The 17,677-nt window shown below is 38.2% G+C and overlaps 1 protein-coding gene across 1 annotated transcript in view; it reads right to left on the bottom strand.

Annotated features, from left to right (window-relative positions):
• Window positions 1–984: 984 nt before the first annotated feature.
• The window catches only part of KCNB2 (potassium voltage-gated channel subfamily B member 2), a 181,606-nt gene continuing 164,913 nt past the window's right edge, over window positions 985–17,677 (bottom strand). The window contains exon 3 of the mRNA XM_021530604.4: window positions 985–3,384. Coding sequence (XP_021386279.1) covers window positions 1,225–3,384 — 2,160 coding nt within the window. The 3' untranslated portion in view covers window positions 985–1,224. The remainder of the gene's footprint in view (window positions 3,385–17,677) is intronic.

Genomic DNA, 17,677 nt, shown 5'->3' with positions numbered 1-17,677 from the left:
ACTGAAAAACACAAACAAACTTTGTGGTATGGAAGACCTGAGGAAAATCACATGCACAAAGCCTTTTTTTCTCCAGCTACATGATTTATGATAACAAAAGGTACCACTTTCCCCTACGAACCTTATCTCTTATGTCCTTACACCTTAACAGCTTCAACAACATTGCCATTACTGAAGTATGTGCACTGCATGGAGAACAAAAGGTAAAAGACTGAAGATCAAGCAAAGAAGCAAATAGCATTAAATCAAAGGAAAAATAAAAATGTGGGAAATATTTTTTTAAATACCAAGGTATATTCTATGAGTTTGAAAATTTTTGGATATATTTGAATAGCCATTTGGCACTATTTATTGCCACAGAAATAACTATGATTTTAAATTTTAAAATGGAACTTTTTTTCTTAGTTAGGAAATGTTGGCAATTTGTTATAAAAATATCAAATGCTTCAAGTTCTGGTCATTAAATCTTTGTTTTCCCTCACAGGATCATTAATTAAACTGACAAATGCAATAACTGAAGTTCTGCAAATAAAAAAAAAAACAAAACCATCATGATTTATAGCACAGATAAACTAAAATACTGAAGTCCTTAATTAACAGATATACTCATGAGCTTTTTAACAGAAAGCAAGGTACGTGAGATGCTTTAAGTAGAAGTTGCAATTTTGCAACATAAGTCTGTACAAAACCTCCAGACAGCACGCTGTGAAGGAAGTACCTGTGTCCCAGGAAATGCTTTTTCCATAAACCCTTGTTAACAGTAGCTTTCCCCAACCCCAAACTATTTACAAGTATATGCATTTTGCAAGCTCAAAGCACCTTATTTCACATCCTTATGAATGCATGCATTGACATTTCATCCTTTCATGTGCAAATTCTAAAATTCATTGTAACTGAGGGGAAAAAAAAAGTTAAAAGAGTTCAATACCTGTCTACAATCATAAGTGAAAGGATCAAAAATGTCAGATGTTGCAGACCAGTGACTCCTAATAAAGCTCTCTTTATTGTATTCACCATTCTTGAGTAATTTTTCCCTGTTTTTTTTCAGTTTGTTACAAAAGCAGTCTTTTTTTTTTTTAATTAAACAGTATTTAAACTAAACAACTCTTCATGCCATGCAAAAATAACATTTTATGCACTTTTGTTGAGGCTTTCCATGTTTTAGTTCATAGGCATTACTAAATGTGTTTTAAGAAAAGGTATTTTTATTGCTTCTGTAACTAGTCACATGCTAGTTTCACGTGTAGGACAATAACCAGTTTCTCCTGGACTTGAATGAATTTCTGGAGCAAATAAATGGTTTTCCATTTTGTGGCCTTCTTGGTTACTGTCTGGCTTTACCTCACCCACAGCATGGTAAATGTCTTGAGTACAGTTGTGGCTCATGCTTTTGGGTGAAGAGCTGACCTGTGGCTCCCCTGTTAAATTGTTGCCATCACTGTGTTTATCCCCACAGCAATTTGTCTTGATATCCTGTTTTTTCTCATGTTTCATACCATGTAACTCCATAAATTCTTCTTCTCCAGTGTCTATTTCAGTGAAGCTCCTCCTCTCTTTAGAAGGGAAAGTGAAAATTTTTTGTTTGGGAAAGAGAGGGGATGATTTTTTAGCAGGTCCTTGACAAAGTGCAGGTGCATCAGCACCAAGTACAGGCCGTTCACCTTGGGGGGAGTTTTCTTCTAGGAGAATGGTGCTGATGTGCTGAGCAGTGGCCTGTGTGAAGTCTGCTCCTGCTGTCACTGGCAGTGGCCTTGCGGTGCTCGGTGGAGTTTGTGGAGCACCACCTCTATTGTCTTTAAAATTAACTTTAAGGGATCTAGATTTTAATGGGTTGCTACCTTTCAGGGAGCTTTTGGGGCTTTCCATGGCAGAGTCAAAAGGAAAATGACCATGTGAAACAGTTTGGGACCCACTGCCATCACTGATAACAGCTCTGTTGATTGGATTGTAGTCAAAGGTGACATCAGTTGGAGAAAATCCTCTGTCTTTTGCAAATGGTATAAACTGAGAACTTCTTGCTCTTTGGTTTTCTTCCAGGTTAACAGCATCAGTTGGAAATCTCATTTGCAAGTGAGAGCCAGGAAACAGAGAGAGCGGAGACCTCTCTGTTTCCGTGAAGTCAGTTGCACAACTGGCAAAACTGTCAATACTGGATGTGCTTCTCATGTCCATTACGATGTCCGCAGGCCCCGTCGGCAGTGGATCTCTCTGACCTATAACTTCTTCCATTTCTATTTCTTCCTCATAACTGGGTGGCTTTGCTGACTGGTCTTGGTAACCAGCATTAAGATTAGGCTGAGACTGGGTTTTAGTAATTTCATTATACAGCATTTCCAGTTTTTGAGCACTCAGGTGCTGTGGGCTGGAGGATGCTGCAGCATTGTTTAATTGCTCATGGGAGTCTTGTTGACTAACTTCTTGGTACTTGTTTTCATAAGATTTGTTTGAGCTTGTTTCGGACATTGTCCTTCTGGCCCATTTCCACCTGCTTGGGGACAGGTGGCTGTTATCAGGTGTCTCCTTTGGACTGAGTGGTTCTCCAAGCTTTCCTGAATCTACTGCTACATCTATCATTTCCATACTGCGAGCAAAAGCATCTTTCAAATTCATGGAGACAATACTGCCATTTCTTTTAGCTCGCTCAAGTGCTTCTCTCCTCTTAATTGCTTTCTCCTGTCTTTTCTGCTCCTTATAAAATTCTGAGAAATTGTTCACAATAATTGGTATAGGCAGGGCTATGACCAGCACTCCAGCAATACAGCAAAGTCCTCCAACTATTTTACCTAATAAGGTCTTAGGATAAATGTCACCATATCCTACAGTAGTCATAGTGATTGTTGCCCACCAGAATGATGCAGGAATACTTGTAAATTTTGTAGCATCCTCATCCTTTTCAGCAAAGAATACAAGACTTGAAAATATCATTATACCCATGGCTAAAAATAATATCAACAAGCCCAATTCATTGTAACTACGCCTGAGTGTAAAGCCTAAAGACTGAAGGCCTGTTGAATGTCTGGCGAGCTTAAGAATCCTTAGGATCCTCATAATTCGAAATATCTGAACCACACGTCTGACATTTTGGAATTGCAGGACACTTTTATTGGACTCTGTGAGGAAAATGGTGACATAGTACGGCAAGATAGCCAGTAAGTCAATGACATTTAATGGGCCTTTGAAGAACTTCCACTTATTTGGTGAAGACAGAAAACGCAAAAGATACTCCATGGTAAACCAAGCAATGCACACAGCTTCAACGTGTGCTAGCTGAGGGTTGTCATTTGGCTGCCCAAATTCATCTATTTCTTGAAGTTCTGGCAGTGTGTTAAGAGACAAAGCAATAGTGGACAGGACGATGAACAGAATGGACACAATGGCCAAAATCTGTAAAACAAAATAAAAAATGTTTTGGTTAGACTGATACAAGTGTACTTGTCAAGGTTTGATTAAATCCTTTCAAATGAATGTCTGTCTGATTAAATCCTTTCAAATGCATGTGTGTCAAATAAACACAGAATGGTCGAAGCTGTTTTCACGGCTGCATTCATTATTTTGTTTTATTGTTTTGAATTTTGCACAGACAAAACATTAGACTCATCTTAGACATGGTCAAAAACCCGATTGCTTTACTGCCTGCAGGAAGCAAATTCATTTCAGAAAGCTGGCCATGACTGGTCACACGACTGGTCATAATTTTAAATTACAATAGGAGGTGATGTTTATTAGCGCAAGTCACCAAGTGGAAGATATATAGTTTCTGCTAATGTGCAGAATATTTTTAATTTTCTGCATTAATTGTAATTATGTAAAACTTTACATAGCGTAGATAATTGACTGGGGAATACCATGTGTAAGATGGTAATTCAGTACTACAGTGCACACTTTCCTAGACAGGCATAAATTTATGAACTGAAAAGTCAAGAAAAATAAACATGAAGCAGTATTCAGGAGACTAGTCCTGCTGAATTTTCATGTCTGAACAAATTTCAGATGTTTCAAGAATTGAAGTTATTGGTCCTGAATTAGGTTGAGGGCAAGATTTTAAAAAGTAGTATGAGGGTGAACTGAGTTTTGCATAATTATTAAAACATGTAAGTAGACAAAGGCTTCCAAGAAATAAAGTTTTGCTTTCTGTCTAAGGAGACAGGTTTTATAATATATTACCTCACACACTTTTACAGAATCTTAGAATCACAGAATGACAGAATCATAGAAACATTGATGTTGGAAGAGATCTCCAAAACCCTCAAATCTAGTGTTTGACTGAACACCACCATGCCAACTAAACCATACCATTAAGTGCCACACCACTTTCTTGAATGCTTTGAGACTTTCTTACTCTTTAGGCAGCCATTCAAATGCCAGCCATTCAAATGACAAGCCTTTGAGTGAAGAAATTCTTCCTGATGTTCAACCTGAACCTCCCCTGGCACAGCTTGAGGCCAAATCCTTTCATCATGCCACTGGTTGCCTGGGAGAACAGGCTGACCTCCACATGGCTACAGCCTCCTTTCAGGCAGTTGTAGAGAGCTGTCTCTCCTCAGCCTCCTTTTTTTCCAGGCTAAACAACTCCAGCTCCCTCAGCTGCTCATTGTATCACTTGTGAGCTGCTCCGTGCTCCAGACCCTCCATCAGCTTTGGGGCCCTTCTCTGGACACACTCCAGCACCTCAAAGTCCTTCTTGTAGTGAGGGACCTAGACCTAAATGCAGGACTTGAGGTGCGGCCTCACCAGTGCCAAGTACAGGGGGATGATTAATTGCTGCCCTGGTCCTGCTGGTCACACTATTCCTGATACAAGCCAGGATGCCACTGGTGGTCTTGGCCACCAGGGCACACTGCTGGCTCATGTTCAGCCAGATACTGAGTAGCACTCCCAGGCTTTCTACCACTGGTCAACTTTCCAGCCACCCTTTCCCAAGTCTGTAGCTCTACATGGGGTTGTTGTGACCAAAGTGCAAGACCCAGCACTTTGTCTTGTTTAACCTCATAGAGCTGTCTTGGCCCATTGATTCAGGTTGTTCACATCCCTTTGCAGAGCCTTCCTGCCCTCCCACAGCAGATCAACATGCCTGCCCAACATTGTGCTGTCTGCAAACTAACTGAGGCTGCACTCAATCCCCTCATACAGATCATGAACAAAATTATTAAACAGGACTGGCCTCAATACTGAGCTTTGGGAAGCCCCACTAGTAACCAGATGCCAGCTGGATGCAGCACCTTGCACCACTCCCTGGACCCAGCCATCCAGCCACTCCTGAACCTAGTGAAGAGTGCTCCTGCCCAAGCTGTGGGCTGCCAGTTTTGGAGAATGCTGTAGGAAACAGTATCAAGCACTTTACTAAAGTCCAGGTAGACAGCATCCACAGCCTTTCCCTCATCCACTAGGCAGGTCTCCTGGTCATAAAAAAGATCAGGTTGGTCAGACAGGACCTGCCTTTCCTAAACCCATTGTGGCTAGGCCTGATCTCCTGATTGTCCTGTTCGTGGTGTGTGTGATTAAGATAATCTGTCCCACAGCCTTCCCCAGCATCGAGGTCAGGCTGAGAGGCCTGTAGTTCCCTTGACCACTCTTCTGACCCTTCTTGCACATGTATGTCACATTGGCCAACCTGCAATTGTCTGTTCTTGAGCTCTACACAGTTGAAACACTTCCTAACATATCCACTCCAGAACTCTCCTTCTTCATCTGCTCCTTCTGAAGAACTTATAACCATCCATTGCCACTCTCCATTCTCATGAGTGTTCCCACCATGTTTCTGTGGTGGCAACCACATCACAGCTCTCCTGCTGCACGATGGCTTCCAGCTCCTCCTGTTTGCTACCCCAACTGTGTTCAGCCGTGCACATGCACTTCAGGTGGGCTGTTGATTTCACCCCCAGCACTGGCATGCTCCCCCCAGGCTCATCTCTATTCTCTTTCCCCTTCAAACTTAGTTTCAAACCTAATTTAAAGCCCTCTCAATCAGTCCTGCTACAATCCTTTTCCCCCCTTTCCCCCCTATCTGTCTCCAGCAGGCATTCTGTATAAGTTGCCCTATGACAGAAAAGACATTTTTATAAAGTCCAGGCATCTCTGTACCTCACAGCCTTCCACTTTGCCTGGAACAGCTGGTCATTGTCTTTTACAGAACTAATATTATGAGAAAAAAAAACAGTATCAGTGAATCTCACAGCTTTATCAGAAAGTTTATTTATTTATACCCTAAGCAATATGACCAACTTTGAGACAGTGAGCAAAGTGTTAAAATAATAAAAAATTATTATAACACTTGGAAAAAATATATTGTTTTGGTTGGAAGTCCTAATTAAATCCAGGTTTTTATTAGAAATACTAAAATAATTTGCTTTCTGCTTTAAAGATCAGTTTAAGCTCATTCATAAAAGCATTTACTTTCATTTCTCAGAAATGTTAAATCCATTTGGTGATGTTCCAAGGATGCATTAGGTCTGACAGAATTGTTGGAACACCCAAGTGTGAAGTGAAGCTAAGAAGAATGCGAGTGTGAAGATTGTATGCAGAGAGACTGGTCACAGTGGTGATAGAGGCTCTAGAGATAGAAAGGCCACCTCACTGTAGCTTTGAGAAAAATAGCAATAAACTTGTTTCATCTATCAGTTGCCAAGTGGATATTCAGCTCTCTAAGCACAAACAGAAACTGCTCATGGTATTTGTCATTTGTACTTGTACTTGTACATTTGTATTGTGTATTTGGCATTATGTTGTACTTATGTACTATCTTTGGCCTTTGTCAGCTACTAACAATATAGAACAGGTATACAGATATCACCTTATGTTCTGAAGTATTGAAACATATTTATTTGATTTTTTCTCTACCAGTTCTGCTTCTGTCTTTTTTTTTCTCTTTTTTTTTTTTTCCTTTTTTTTTTTTTTTGGTAATTCTAATTATTGGAGAAATAAGATCCATTCATTTCTCCTGCCAAATAAGTTATGGACCATCTGTCTTCATCCTTTGTACAGTCCATTCAGAAAGCATCCTTAGGTTAATCTATCCTATTTAGGTGGGCTATACATTCCTATAAAACTTCTGTTACCAACATCAACAAAAGAAGCCAATTATAGTAAAGAATGAGGGCAATAACAGTGCATATGTAGGCACAGCTGATTAATGAAATTTGTAGCTAGGACTTAGGCAGACAAAAGACAACACTATAAGAGAGCAATAATTACCTTTCAAACTGTGAAAGTTGCCTGTATCAGATTTCTGTATTAAAGTTGGAAACTTAAAAAAGGTGTACTGGGTTATCCACTTCACCTAAATGACTGTGAAATTGCTAATGCAGGCTTGACTTCTCTAAAATACTCAATAGCATAATTATACTTTCAGAATTTACAGAATAAATGAACAGGGCACAGGTCTGAATAGTTGAGCGTGCAGTTTCTGTCAAGCTGATGGAGCCTCATTGGGGCCAGAATCAGAATGCAAGTAACAGGATTGGAAAAAGCTGTATAATACCAGGACCCAATTACTGACGTGCATTGTTCTTAAAAAAAAAAATTGTAATAATGTATCTGTCCAACTATCATCAAACTGATTTTAATTAGAAAACACTGGGATTTCAGTCTGTCATAAATGTCTACCAATATACAAAAGATCCTAGAAAAGAGGTGAGCTAGTGAATAGCACCCTCTCTTGTCCTGTGTGACATTTCTAAAACTCCATGCACTTTGTAGGCCTTGGACACAAAACTTCCATGTTTCCAATTGCCACCCAGGGTGTTTTATTGAAAACAAGCATCTATGTGCTTGTTCCAGCCATTCATTCATGTGCTGCTAACACACAAGCCTAAAATCTCCCAGCTCTTTCAATAAAATATGCACTACAGCAAGCCTGGAACCTTAAGTGATTTATAAAAATAATCTATAAGCATGAGTCTGTTCTTTGTGAAAAAAAAATTACAGCAAAGTAAAGTAGTTTAGTTTCTTCTAATGTAAGAATCTCAAGCTTTTATTTGTCTGGGACTTTGTTGTGTAATTAAAGCCGTGCATCATTCCACACACAGTATGTTTTAATTATTGCAATTGATTAGATTTCACAACTCATTAGGCAAAAAAATGCTGGGGAAAAACTTGGAAGAACAAGAGCAGCTATGAGAAAAAGAAGAAGAAAAAAAGAACTCTATATTGAGTCTACATAAAGAATGCTTTGCAGCATATGATGGTAAATTTTCATAGAACAGATGCAGATTGTATTAAGAGAAGCACAGAATTTATAAGAAAGACTTGTAGCAAACTGCTAGGTTGGTTATGCTGATACAGAAGAGTAAAGAAACCACCACTGACTGAATTTTTTCCAGCAGAACTTTCTGTTTATTATGTAATATTTCTAAACCATGCTCTGGACTGAAATGCCTGGAAAATTTGCACACTGCAAGTAATTAATATATGGCCACAGTTCTTGACATAATATTTTTAACCTGAATTTCAGAATATACTTTGTTAAATGACTGATTCTGGCAGGTTATGTCATTTAGCAATGGTACTACAAAAGCACATAAAAATCCAGATCCTCTTAATCTTTACAATGATTTCCTTTTAAATAGCATTTTTTTCTAAAAGAATGGACAGATTTAAATTTTTTTCCTATGGGCTGGATATGAGGTATTTGGATCTGTTGATGCAATGAATAGTAAAACATTCCTTGAGTTAATGATGCAGTCTTAACAGCCTCTGCCAGATGATGTTTCGAATTTTTGTGGTGCAAGGACTGGTAGCAATCTCCTGAAACTGCAGTTGTTTCCCAGTATTAAATTGCCACTGGAAATGGCTTTTTTGTTTCCTGTGTGCCACCTCATTGCATAGTACTGCCAGCAATGTAAGAAATTCTGCATAAAATGAGCATACAGCTGAGGCAGAAAATAAAGGTGTAATGGAATAGCCTTCAAATTGTTCCTTGTTATTCTGCAACAACTGATACGATTTGTGAAATGATATGATATGATATGATATGATATGATATGATGATATGATATGATATGATATGATGATATGATGATATGTGAAAAGGCTTCTGCTATAACTGACAAGTCAGTGTAATTTTTATGTGCAGCAGAGAAAACATTTGCATCAGGTTTACATTAAAACTTGGCTGCTGAGAGGAATTTCAGTTGACCCCTACTGATCAGCCACTACAGTATGTTTGATTAATATAGGTTTCAGGCCACAATCAAGACTATTAGCAATACTGTTTCCTTAGTCTTTTTTTTTTTTCACAGGGTGGGATTTAGAGTAGGATCTAGACCATTTAAATAATAGACAGCAGTATAGTCTCATCCTTTTCAGATTTCTGGCCTCCACGGGCACTGAAAATTATCAGGCTGTCACATATTCTTCCCTTTCTGCATTGAAATTTATGCTATTGTCTTCACATAAGACATACTCTGGCAGTATCTTTAACTCTGCCTTTAGAAAATCTCAGAAAAATTAGCTGTGGTTCACCTTTTTAAAGGCTTCTGGAGAACTGTATCAACTTTCTTGGGCACTTAGCTATATATTCTCAGAAGCATCTGCTCTTGAGAAAAAGGTGTCTTGATCTAAATTTGAGCAGATAGGGGTTGGTCTAGTTTCTTCAGATCAACCTGAGAGCTACCAAGTGCTGCCTGTGTGGCTACACCAAGCGTAGCCTGCAGGTCATGCTGGATCGTGCATGGAAGTGTCCTTAGCTTGTAGCACAGACCTCCCAGATCTGGCCAGAAAATCCACAGACTCACAGCCACAATGGCAGGAGCAGAAGGTCAGATAATGGATGTTTTCATTTTTCTGAGGGAGTAAGCTCATGAAAGTGGTAGACTTATTGGTAGGTTTGATGAGAAGTTTATAGAAATCAGTTTACTTCAGCAGCATCCTTTACTGTCAGGTGTCTTCAGATTGTGATATTAAGTTTGCAACTGAATGGACAAAGTCTTGCTCCGTAAGAGTGCTATCTTGTACATCTATCTAAATCTTTCTGCATTCTGTTCTTGACATCTGGAACTATCCAAATGAGATGCACACTGGAGAAGCAAAGACAACACTACAAACTGAGTCACCTTGCAATTGTAACTATTACCACATGAGGAATTTTAAGATTAGTCAGGACATCAGTCTGTAGACATTTAGGAGAAGGGACCATTAAAATATTTTTCTGTGATGCAAAGGACAAGAAGAAGGTCATGATACAACATCTCGCTCCTTGGTCACTCCATTTTCTCCCTCCATTGTGTCCCTTGGACTTCCAAGTTATAAGCACTATCTCTTGCTTCTGACCCACAATTCTATCTCATGCTGCTTTGCAGAGGGAATTGTGCTCAGCTCACACCTGTAATTCTGCATTCCCATTAATCAGTGTGCCATAGATCACATCATGACCAGTCTGACAGACTTGTAATTATTTTGAACCTAAGGTTTCAACAGACCACGCTGAAGAAGTTCAACAAAAGGCAAGACATTTTGCTATGCTCCTTTACTGGCTAATGCCATTTTTAAACATATGTCCTTGGCCATGGGACATAAAAAAGTAGACAAGTAGAAATGAATCCTACTTGGATTTACTCCAAACAAGAACAATGAAGCTATGGCAAGCCTTAAGCATGCCAAATCTAACAAATCTCAATAGTCCTGCAACACTGAGAGTTATCTAAGAATAGAATATGTTTGCAAATGCTCTTTGTTTTAATGGATGGAAAATTTAATTACTAGTTATTAATTTTTTTTTTCAGAATTAGAGAGGGAAATAATTTAACAGAACAGCAAAAATTTAGTGCGTCTTACAGCTCTATCACTGTTGCCCTTTCAGGAACACATCTGATAATAACTCTTGACAGCCTGTGTGATCACTGATCAGCTTCTCTCTGCTGCTCTCGATCTCCTTCCATGATGACATTATTGAGAACTTTGACCTTTCATTTTCCTCTTTTTCCTAGATTAGTATTATTATTAATATTTTTAAGGACTTGATTTGAATGTTCTTCATTGCTCTTTCAAGGATATTCATTATGCCACATTAACTACTTAGATGAAGGTTAAGCTCTCAGTGTTGTATTTATCTGGTGTCTAAGTGATGCACAGTCTTTTCTTTGGTCTCTTTACACTGGGATGACTCTCACTTAAGAAGCTTGGTTTAGAAATACTACTTTAGGAGGTTTTCACTAAAGATTTCATTACTAGCTCCATAAACACTCATCATTTTTTTAGATATAAGAATTATCTACTAGTTCATCAGTAAATGAAAAAGCTCTGTCTCCAGTTTAGCTTGACAGACAAGTTCCTATGAAGATAGTCAACTCAAGTGTTTCTAGATGTTTATTCATGGCCCTCCTGTGAAGTTCAGTGCTGATGTTACCTAAGGAGTGGCATGTGTCCAGGGATGTGCTGTCTTATCAAGCTCACCCAGAGCAAATATGTGGGACCACCTTTGTTTCTGTAATGTGGCATCCTTCAAGTCCCTGTCTGGGGAAGTGTAAGGCAGGTAAGAGTTTGCTGCCTGCCAGTTCCAGTGTGCATGGCAGACCAGTGATGGTAACATCAGCAGGATTGTAATAATTGTAATTCTAGTGGAAGGCGTGATAACAGGTAGTCAAAGCTCAGATTTTGCCACTAGTTAATTCAAACTTCTCCAAGCACAGCTGTAGTCAAGCAAGGTATTTTGAAACTACCTAGGATAGGTCTACCTGACTGGAGAAACTTGTTCTGTCTTAGCAAAAACTTCACTTCAGAAGTTCAGTTCTAAAGCCATTCATAAAGCTGATACACTTCCTGCTTGAGAGCACTATATAAATTCCATTTTTTTCACAAAGCCTTTCCACCACTTTGTGCTGACCTTCTTGTTCCATGGATGAATATTTGCCTTAGAAGACCTAGTATCTCAGAGGGAATAAACCTGCCTAAGAAGGGATGTTTTGTTGCTTGAGATTAGCTAACATCCTTCTGGTTTAAAGTAATAAAATGCATCTCTCCTGCATTCTGTTGCATGCAGATCATCGTTTATTGTATTTATGCTATTAGGATAACAGTAATAGAATACATCCCTCCTGCATTCTGGGGTGAGCTAACTTCATTTACTTAATTACTTGATTATTGCTCTATGGAAGGGTGGCCTTGGGGTTTGTACCACCAAGATTTTCAGCATAAGAATTTAGTTTGAGTTTGAGAATTTGATTATGGCTGAGTAATAAGGTGGTTTTACATAAGGCAACTCCGTGGGTAATATGGCAAATGGGAGCCCTGGGAATGTTCTGAGTCTCTGTGAATCTGAACACAGGAACCACTCAAGTCTCTTAGAACACCAGGGGCACATTAGGTGTGAAGTAGAAAACTAAGTACAACACCGCAAACATTTGTAGGATGTATTTACTAAATATTGCAACTAAAAAATGATGTTGGAGACCACAGAAATAGCAATATGCACAAGTAATAGGCAATGGATTGCAAATGGGACTATCAGCTTGATCTTTAGCACAGCCCTGACGAAACCTGCTGTGATTCATTATAGGCAAAAGCTGAGGTTAATTCTGAGGGCATCTGCTGGACTGGCAAAGATGGGGGACCTCAAGTAGTTACAGATGAAGACACTCTGCATAGTTTGGGAAGAGACAAATATATTTGGTTTAGCATCAGTGGAGGCAACCTTGAATACTGAATCAACACAGAGCTAATAAGAATGGGGTTTTTTAACATATTAAGATCCATACTGAGTCAGCTCTAATATTTTTTTGCTGTTGTTCAAGAGCAAAAAGCTATTTCATCTGGAGACACGAAATCAATTATTTCATGATAAATAGCAAACGGTCCCCTAGGAATTAATGTCGAAAAAATGGCAGATCCAGAGTAAATGTAGGTGAATTGCCTTTTTTTCTTTGCTATGAAATTGGATAAGCCCATGAATTTGACTGTCATATATTGACATAAATAGAGCTAGTACCTGCTTGAAATTATAGTTGTGGCTAGTTTAATCAATTAAATGATTTAATGTAAGGTAGCTTACAGTGAAAATAAAATTTTTTTCTAGATAGTGCTTTCTTTGCTCTGTTAACAGTGCGAGAGATTTAACTGCATTACAGATGATTACAAAAAAATAACTTAATTAGTCATCTTAAAGGTTTATTTATATATAGCTTTTTTGGCCTCCTAAGTATTATTTCTAAATGGAGCAATTTGCTTATGTGTGCAAGAAAAGTCACCCGCATTTATCAGAAATGAATGTGATGTCCTTCTTAAAGCTCCTGCTTGCCCTCGTTCAGAAGTTTTCTAAATCTTTGACATATTTCTTACATTTAGGTTGTGTTTTGTACTAGCAGTCTAACTTTCTGGGTAGTGAAAGCTGAGTATTATTACTTAGATGAATGTACTAGACTCTTCAAAATTTGCATGGAAGTCATGACAAGGAGCCTGCAGTTTCCAATCCTTTTGCATAGCAAACCATATGCAAGATTTGTTCTGCGCTACTTCGCGCACAAAAACATTGGCTTCATTACAGGATTCCATTAAAAAAAAAAAACCCAAACAAACAAAAACCGATAAAAAACCCCCACAGCAACACAGGCTAGCCTCCAGGCACAAGCAGAGGGGCGGTCCGGGCTGGCTGTCAGAGGCCGAGGAGCGGGGCAGGGAGCGCGGCTGGAGCGGGCGCTGGGTCCCGGAGCTGTCCCCGGCCCGGTGCTGAACGCGGGGCCGCAGCGAAGAGGATGCTGCAGATGTGCTGCGCCCACGTTCACTCTAAACCCCCTATTTTCCGTCACGTTTCTTACATGAAGGCATGCAAATGACCAAGTCTAAGAAGATAAGTCTGGGAAGATAAAGATAGCTCTGGCATAATATTTGTTTCTTGGAAAAAATACCATTGAAGGCGCAGGAGTCTCACCAGAGGTGAGGTATTTTTTTTATAGCTTGCCATTTAGTAAGTTATTACTAACACCCAGCAAATCGCGGTGGAGATAAACAAGCAGGAGTAATGACAAATCAAACCCCAATTGTTTATCTCTAAGGAGTTTTAGCATAGGCTGTTGAATGGATTTAATGGGGGAAATCAGCGCACCTGATATACAGATTTATCCTGATGCTGCCTATTTTGATATTGACATTCAACTTAAAGCAGAGAGCTGGATGTAACTGATTTTTAAAATGTGGAAACTGGAAATCAAATTACTTGGTTCTCACTGTTTCTATTTTTCATTTAGTTTCAATGGAATTTGCTTTCACTTGGGACCTCAGGTTATTAAGCTGGACTGTACACTTGAGTCTAATTTGCTGAAGAACATATTAAGATTTTTGTTTAAACTATTTGCATTTTATAGTGTTTTTACCATTGAATAAGACTATTTTTTAGTCATATGATACAATGAGTAGGTATGGTCTTCCTGAAGGCTGATAATATCTATCAGACTTTTTTGACCTTACGACAGGCCCAAAATCCTTTATTCACACTTTAAAAATAATTTTTCTATCTTGGCTTCATGTCAATTTCTATATAAATTTCAGAATGAAGGTTCTTTATAAAATGTCTATATAAATCAATGTTTTTATGTAAAGGTTATGCCAATATTTCCCAAACTTGCAGAATAAGAGAAATTGTTAGGGAAAGGAATCTAGCCTGCTGTCTTTTTTGCAAAAAAAAGTAGTTAAGGTCTGCATATCTTAAGTGTCATTTCCTTGTGTTAGCTGTCACTCCAGGATTACTTTTGAAATCTCATCTGTAATAGTGCAGTTTCAAACCCTTATTAAGGTGTGATGTGTGCTGTAATACATACATGGAGTACCAATGCTCTTCAATACATATGGAAATGTCCTAACATCACATTTAGGAAGGTCAAATTGTAATTGAAGACACATCTGATTCACAAAATATATTATCCATTATTAAAATACTATTAAAAGGTACTGCTCATGCTGCTGTGAGCTCAGACTTAGAGGACAGTATATGAGAAAATGCCTGTAAATTACAGGAACATTCCAGTATAGGGCTGTAATTCAGTCTCTGCTTTTAGCAGAAATACCTCAGGCAGGTGCTGAACAGGGTGTTCAAGGAATGTCTCTATCCCAAACTGTGACTTGGACAGAAGAAGGACTGACTGTTCCCTGCTCTACAGAAGACTGGTTTTGTTCTGTCACAAATAAATGTCTATTATGCTTATAATCTATTAAAATTAGGGTCAAGCAATGTCACAGGGTCTGTTTTTTTCTCATGAAATCAAGGGGAGGTTTGCTGTTGCCTTTGACCAGAATGCAGTGGAGTTTGAATATTTTAGTCAGCTGTACTGGGAAGCAAAGACAGTCTGCAAGGCTTTGTCTAATGTTCTGCATAAATTTTGGTATTTTTCCTATGTCATATTTTAACCAGTAGATGTCTCTGTTTTATCATGCAGCTGTAGACAAAGACACACTGTTACTGTTGTTGCAACACATATTTAGTAAGAGAACCATTTGTTTCCCATGGAATGAATACATGTGAATGCAAAAATGCCAATTTAATGCTCTCAGCATACCCTAACCAACCTAAGCCCCCAGAAGCTTTGGTGAGAGCTCTGGCTGCTAAGCAATTTTGAAAATCATCTTTATGGAAATGTCCCATACGATTTTAAGAGGGAAAAGGGAAATTGATGTGATTCTATAGATATTAATCTAAAAATGTAATAAATTGAGTACATATTTTTTTTATCCCATGGGAAGGCTCATAGAAGCAGCTTACAGAACAGTTTTTGAGCATTTAATTTCTACACAATGCTTCAGGAAATTCCATGTTGTGATAGATGAATTATCTCCTCTACTTCTTGCAAATGTGTAAAATTAGATTATTTCTGCATCTATAGGCATCAAGAGTAGTAATGGAGATTATTTGAAACTCTTGCACCTAACTGGAAATATAATTGTGATACAATTAAATTCAGACTTCTGTATTTTCCAAATTTAAAAATAAAATCTAGGATATATCTATAAAATCTCTGCAGAAGTGATCAGCAACTTAAAAGTTATAATAATTATGTTATTTTAAATATATGAAAAATGAAAATATATTATTTCAAAAGATACAATTTTATACAACTTACTTTTTAATTTTTAGTAATTGTCTAAGACTGTGATAGGTTTCTAACAATTGTTTCCTGGCATTGTTCTTGTTCTCCTAGGGCAGTTCTCCACACAATTAAAAACTTAGGAGCTTTTTTTCTTTTTTTTTTTTTTTTGTCTGAGTTTTCCTGGATATCCTTATATTTGAGATCCTGGATTAGGTCATCAGAGAGAAAAAAATACTAAAAAGAAAAAAGACTGGATCCACTCTGGGCCATGAACTATATCAGAATTTTTGTTTGTGGGTTGCTCCATCCTGGTAAGAGTATCCCTTTTAGAAATCCCTGCAGAAATTGTTAGGATCTGTTGTTGTGCCACATACTTATTAAAGTAAAAGAGCATATAATCCTAGAGAAGAAAAAGGTCACCTCTTTTAGATGGCAACTGTTTCCACATGAGCAAGCAGTATGTTGGGGCTTTTATTTTTTCCCATTAGGACTCATGTCAATGTTGGAAACAGAACTCCAGCTGGAGGGAGCGTGCTCCTCAAGGACAAATGCATGTCACAGACTACCCCTGTATGTTCCCACTTCCACCCAATGTGGCTGTTTCTCCTACTGTCAAGTGGAACCAGAGGAGAGCTATTTTTTAGCCTACATTTATGGTCCAAATGCACTGTGATGAGAGGCATAAATGGCCAGCTTGAGTTATCAGTCCCATCTCACTGGTTCCACCAGGCTGGCCATTCCTGGGAGCCAAGCAGAACACTAAGTAGCAGAAATATTAGGCCTTACTGTGAAATGGTTTATTATTAAATACAGCATTTCCCCAAATATCTCAACAATGAGGATTGACTGTAGAAGGGGACATGAGTGTTGCCTAGTTTCAAAAGGAGCAAATTTTCTCTTAAATCTTCCTGGCTGTCAAATTGATGGCCAGGCCACGGAAACCCCATAGGTTTCCATGACTGCAGCTACAGCAGAGTTTCTACAGCTCAGTCAGGTTTAAGACAAGAAATAAACCTGGAAATAAATTTGTTGGGTGTAACTATCTGCAGCAAGCCCATGGACAACAAAATTCATCTTCAAAGAACTCTTGAACATGGAACAAATACATTATACTCTGGCTATGCTTCAGGAAGTATCTTTCATAGCTGGCAACTTCATAATACATATATATTTTTTCTTTTAACTGCCAATCTGGCAATTTATGATAAAGACTTGGAACAGAGTCTTTGGGGTATTTACAATTGCTTCTATCTACACACTGATGACATATATTTCTATTTCTGAAAGCCATATAAACCCCCACACTCACCACCAAAAACTCAAGAATTTGCTGGAAGGGTGATGTGATTCTTTATTTCACATGATATTTATGACAAGGGATAGAACTGCATGAGTAACTAAAGAAGAAAAAGGTTTGTGTTAATATTCAGTGAGAAGTGCTAATCAAAACAAAGTAAATAGTTTTTAAAAATCTCTTACTGTGGGATATATATGACAGAACCATATGGCTTTTAGTAATTACAGTAATGGCAGTACTGGAAGAAAACAATATCATTCAGGTACCACCTGGAATAAACTGGAACCACTTTGTATAAAGAATATATATAATATTACTATATATTGTTGTTTATGTTTTCTCTGAGATGTAAACATACAAGTATTACTTTCAA

The sequence above is a fragment of the Lonchura striata genome, chromosome 2 (genome assembly GCF_050655825.1).
Source record: "Lonchura striata isolate lonStrDom1 chromosome 2, ASM5065582v1, whole genome shotgun sequence".
Lineage (NCBI taxonomy): Eukaryota > Metazoa > Chordata > Aves > Passeriformes > Estrildidae > Lonchura > Lonchura striata.
The sequence above is the reverse complement of the archived record's forward strand: the minus strand, read 5'-3'. Positions and strand labels throughout refer to the sequence as shown.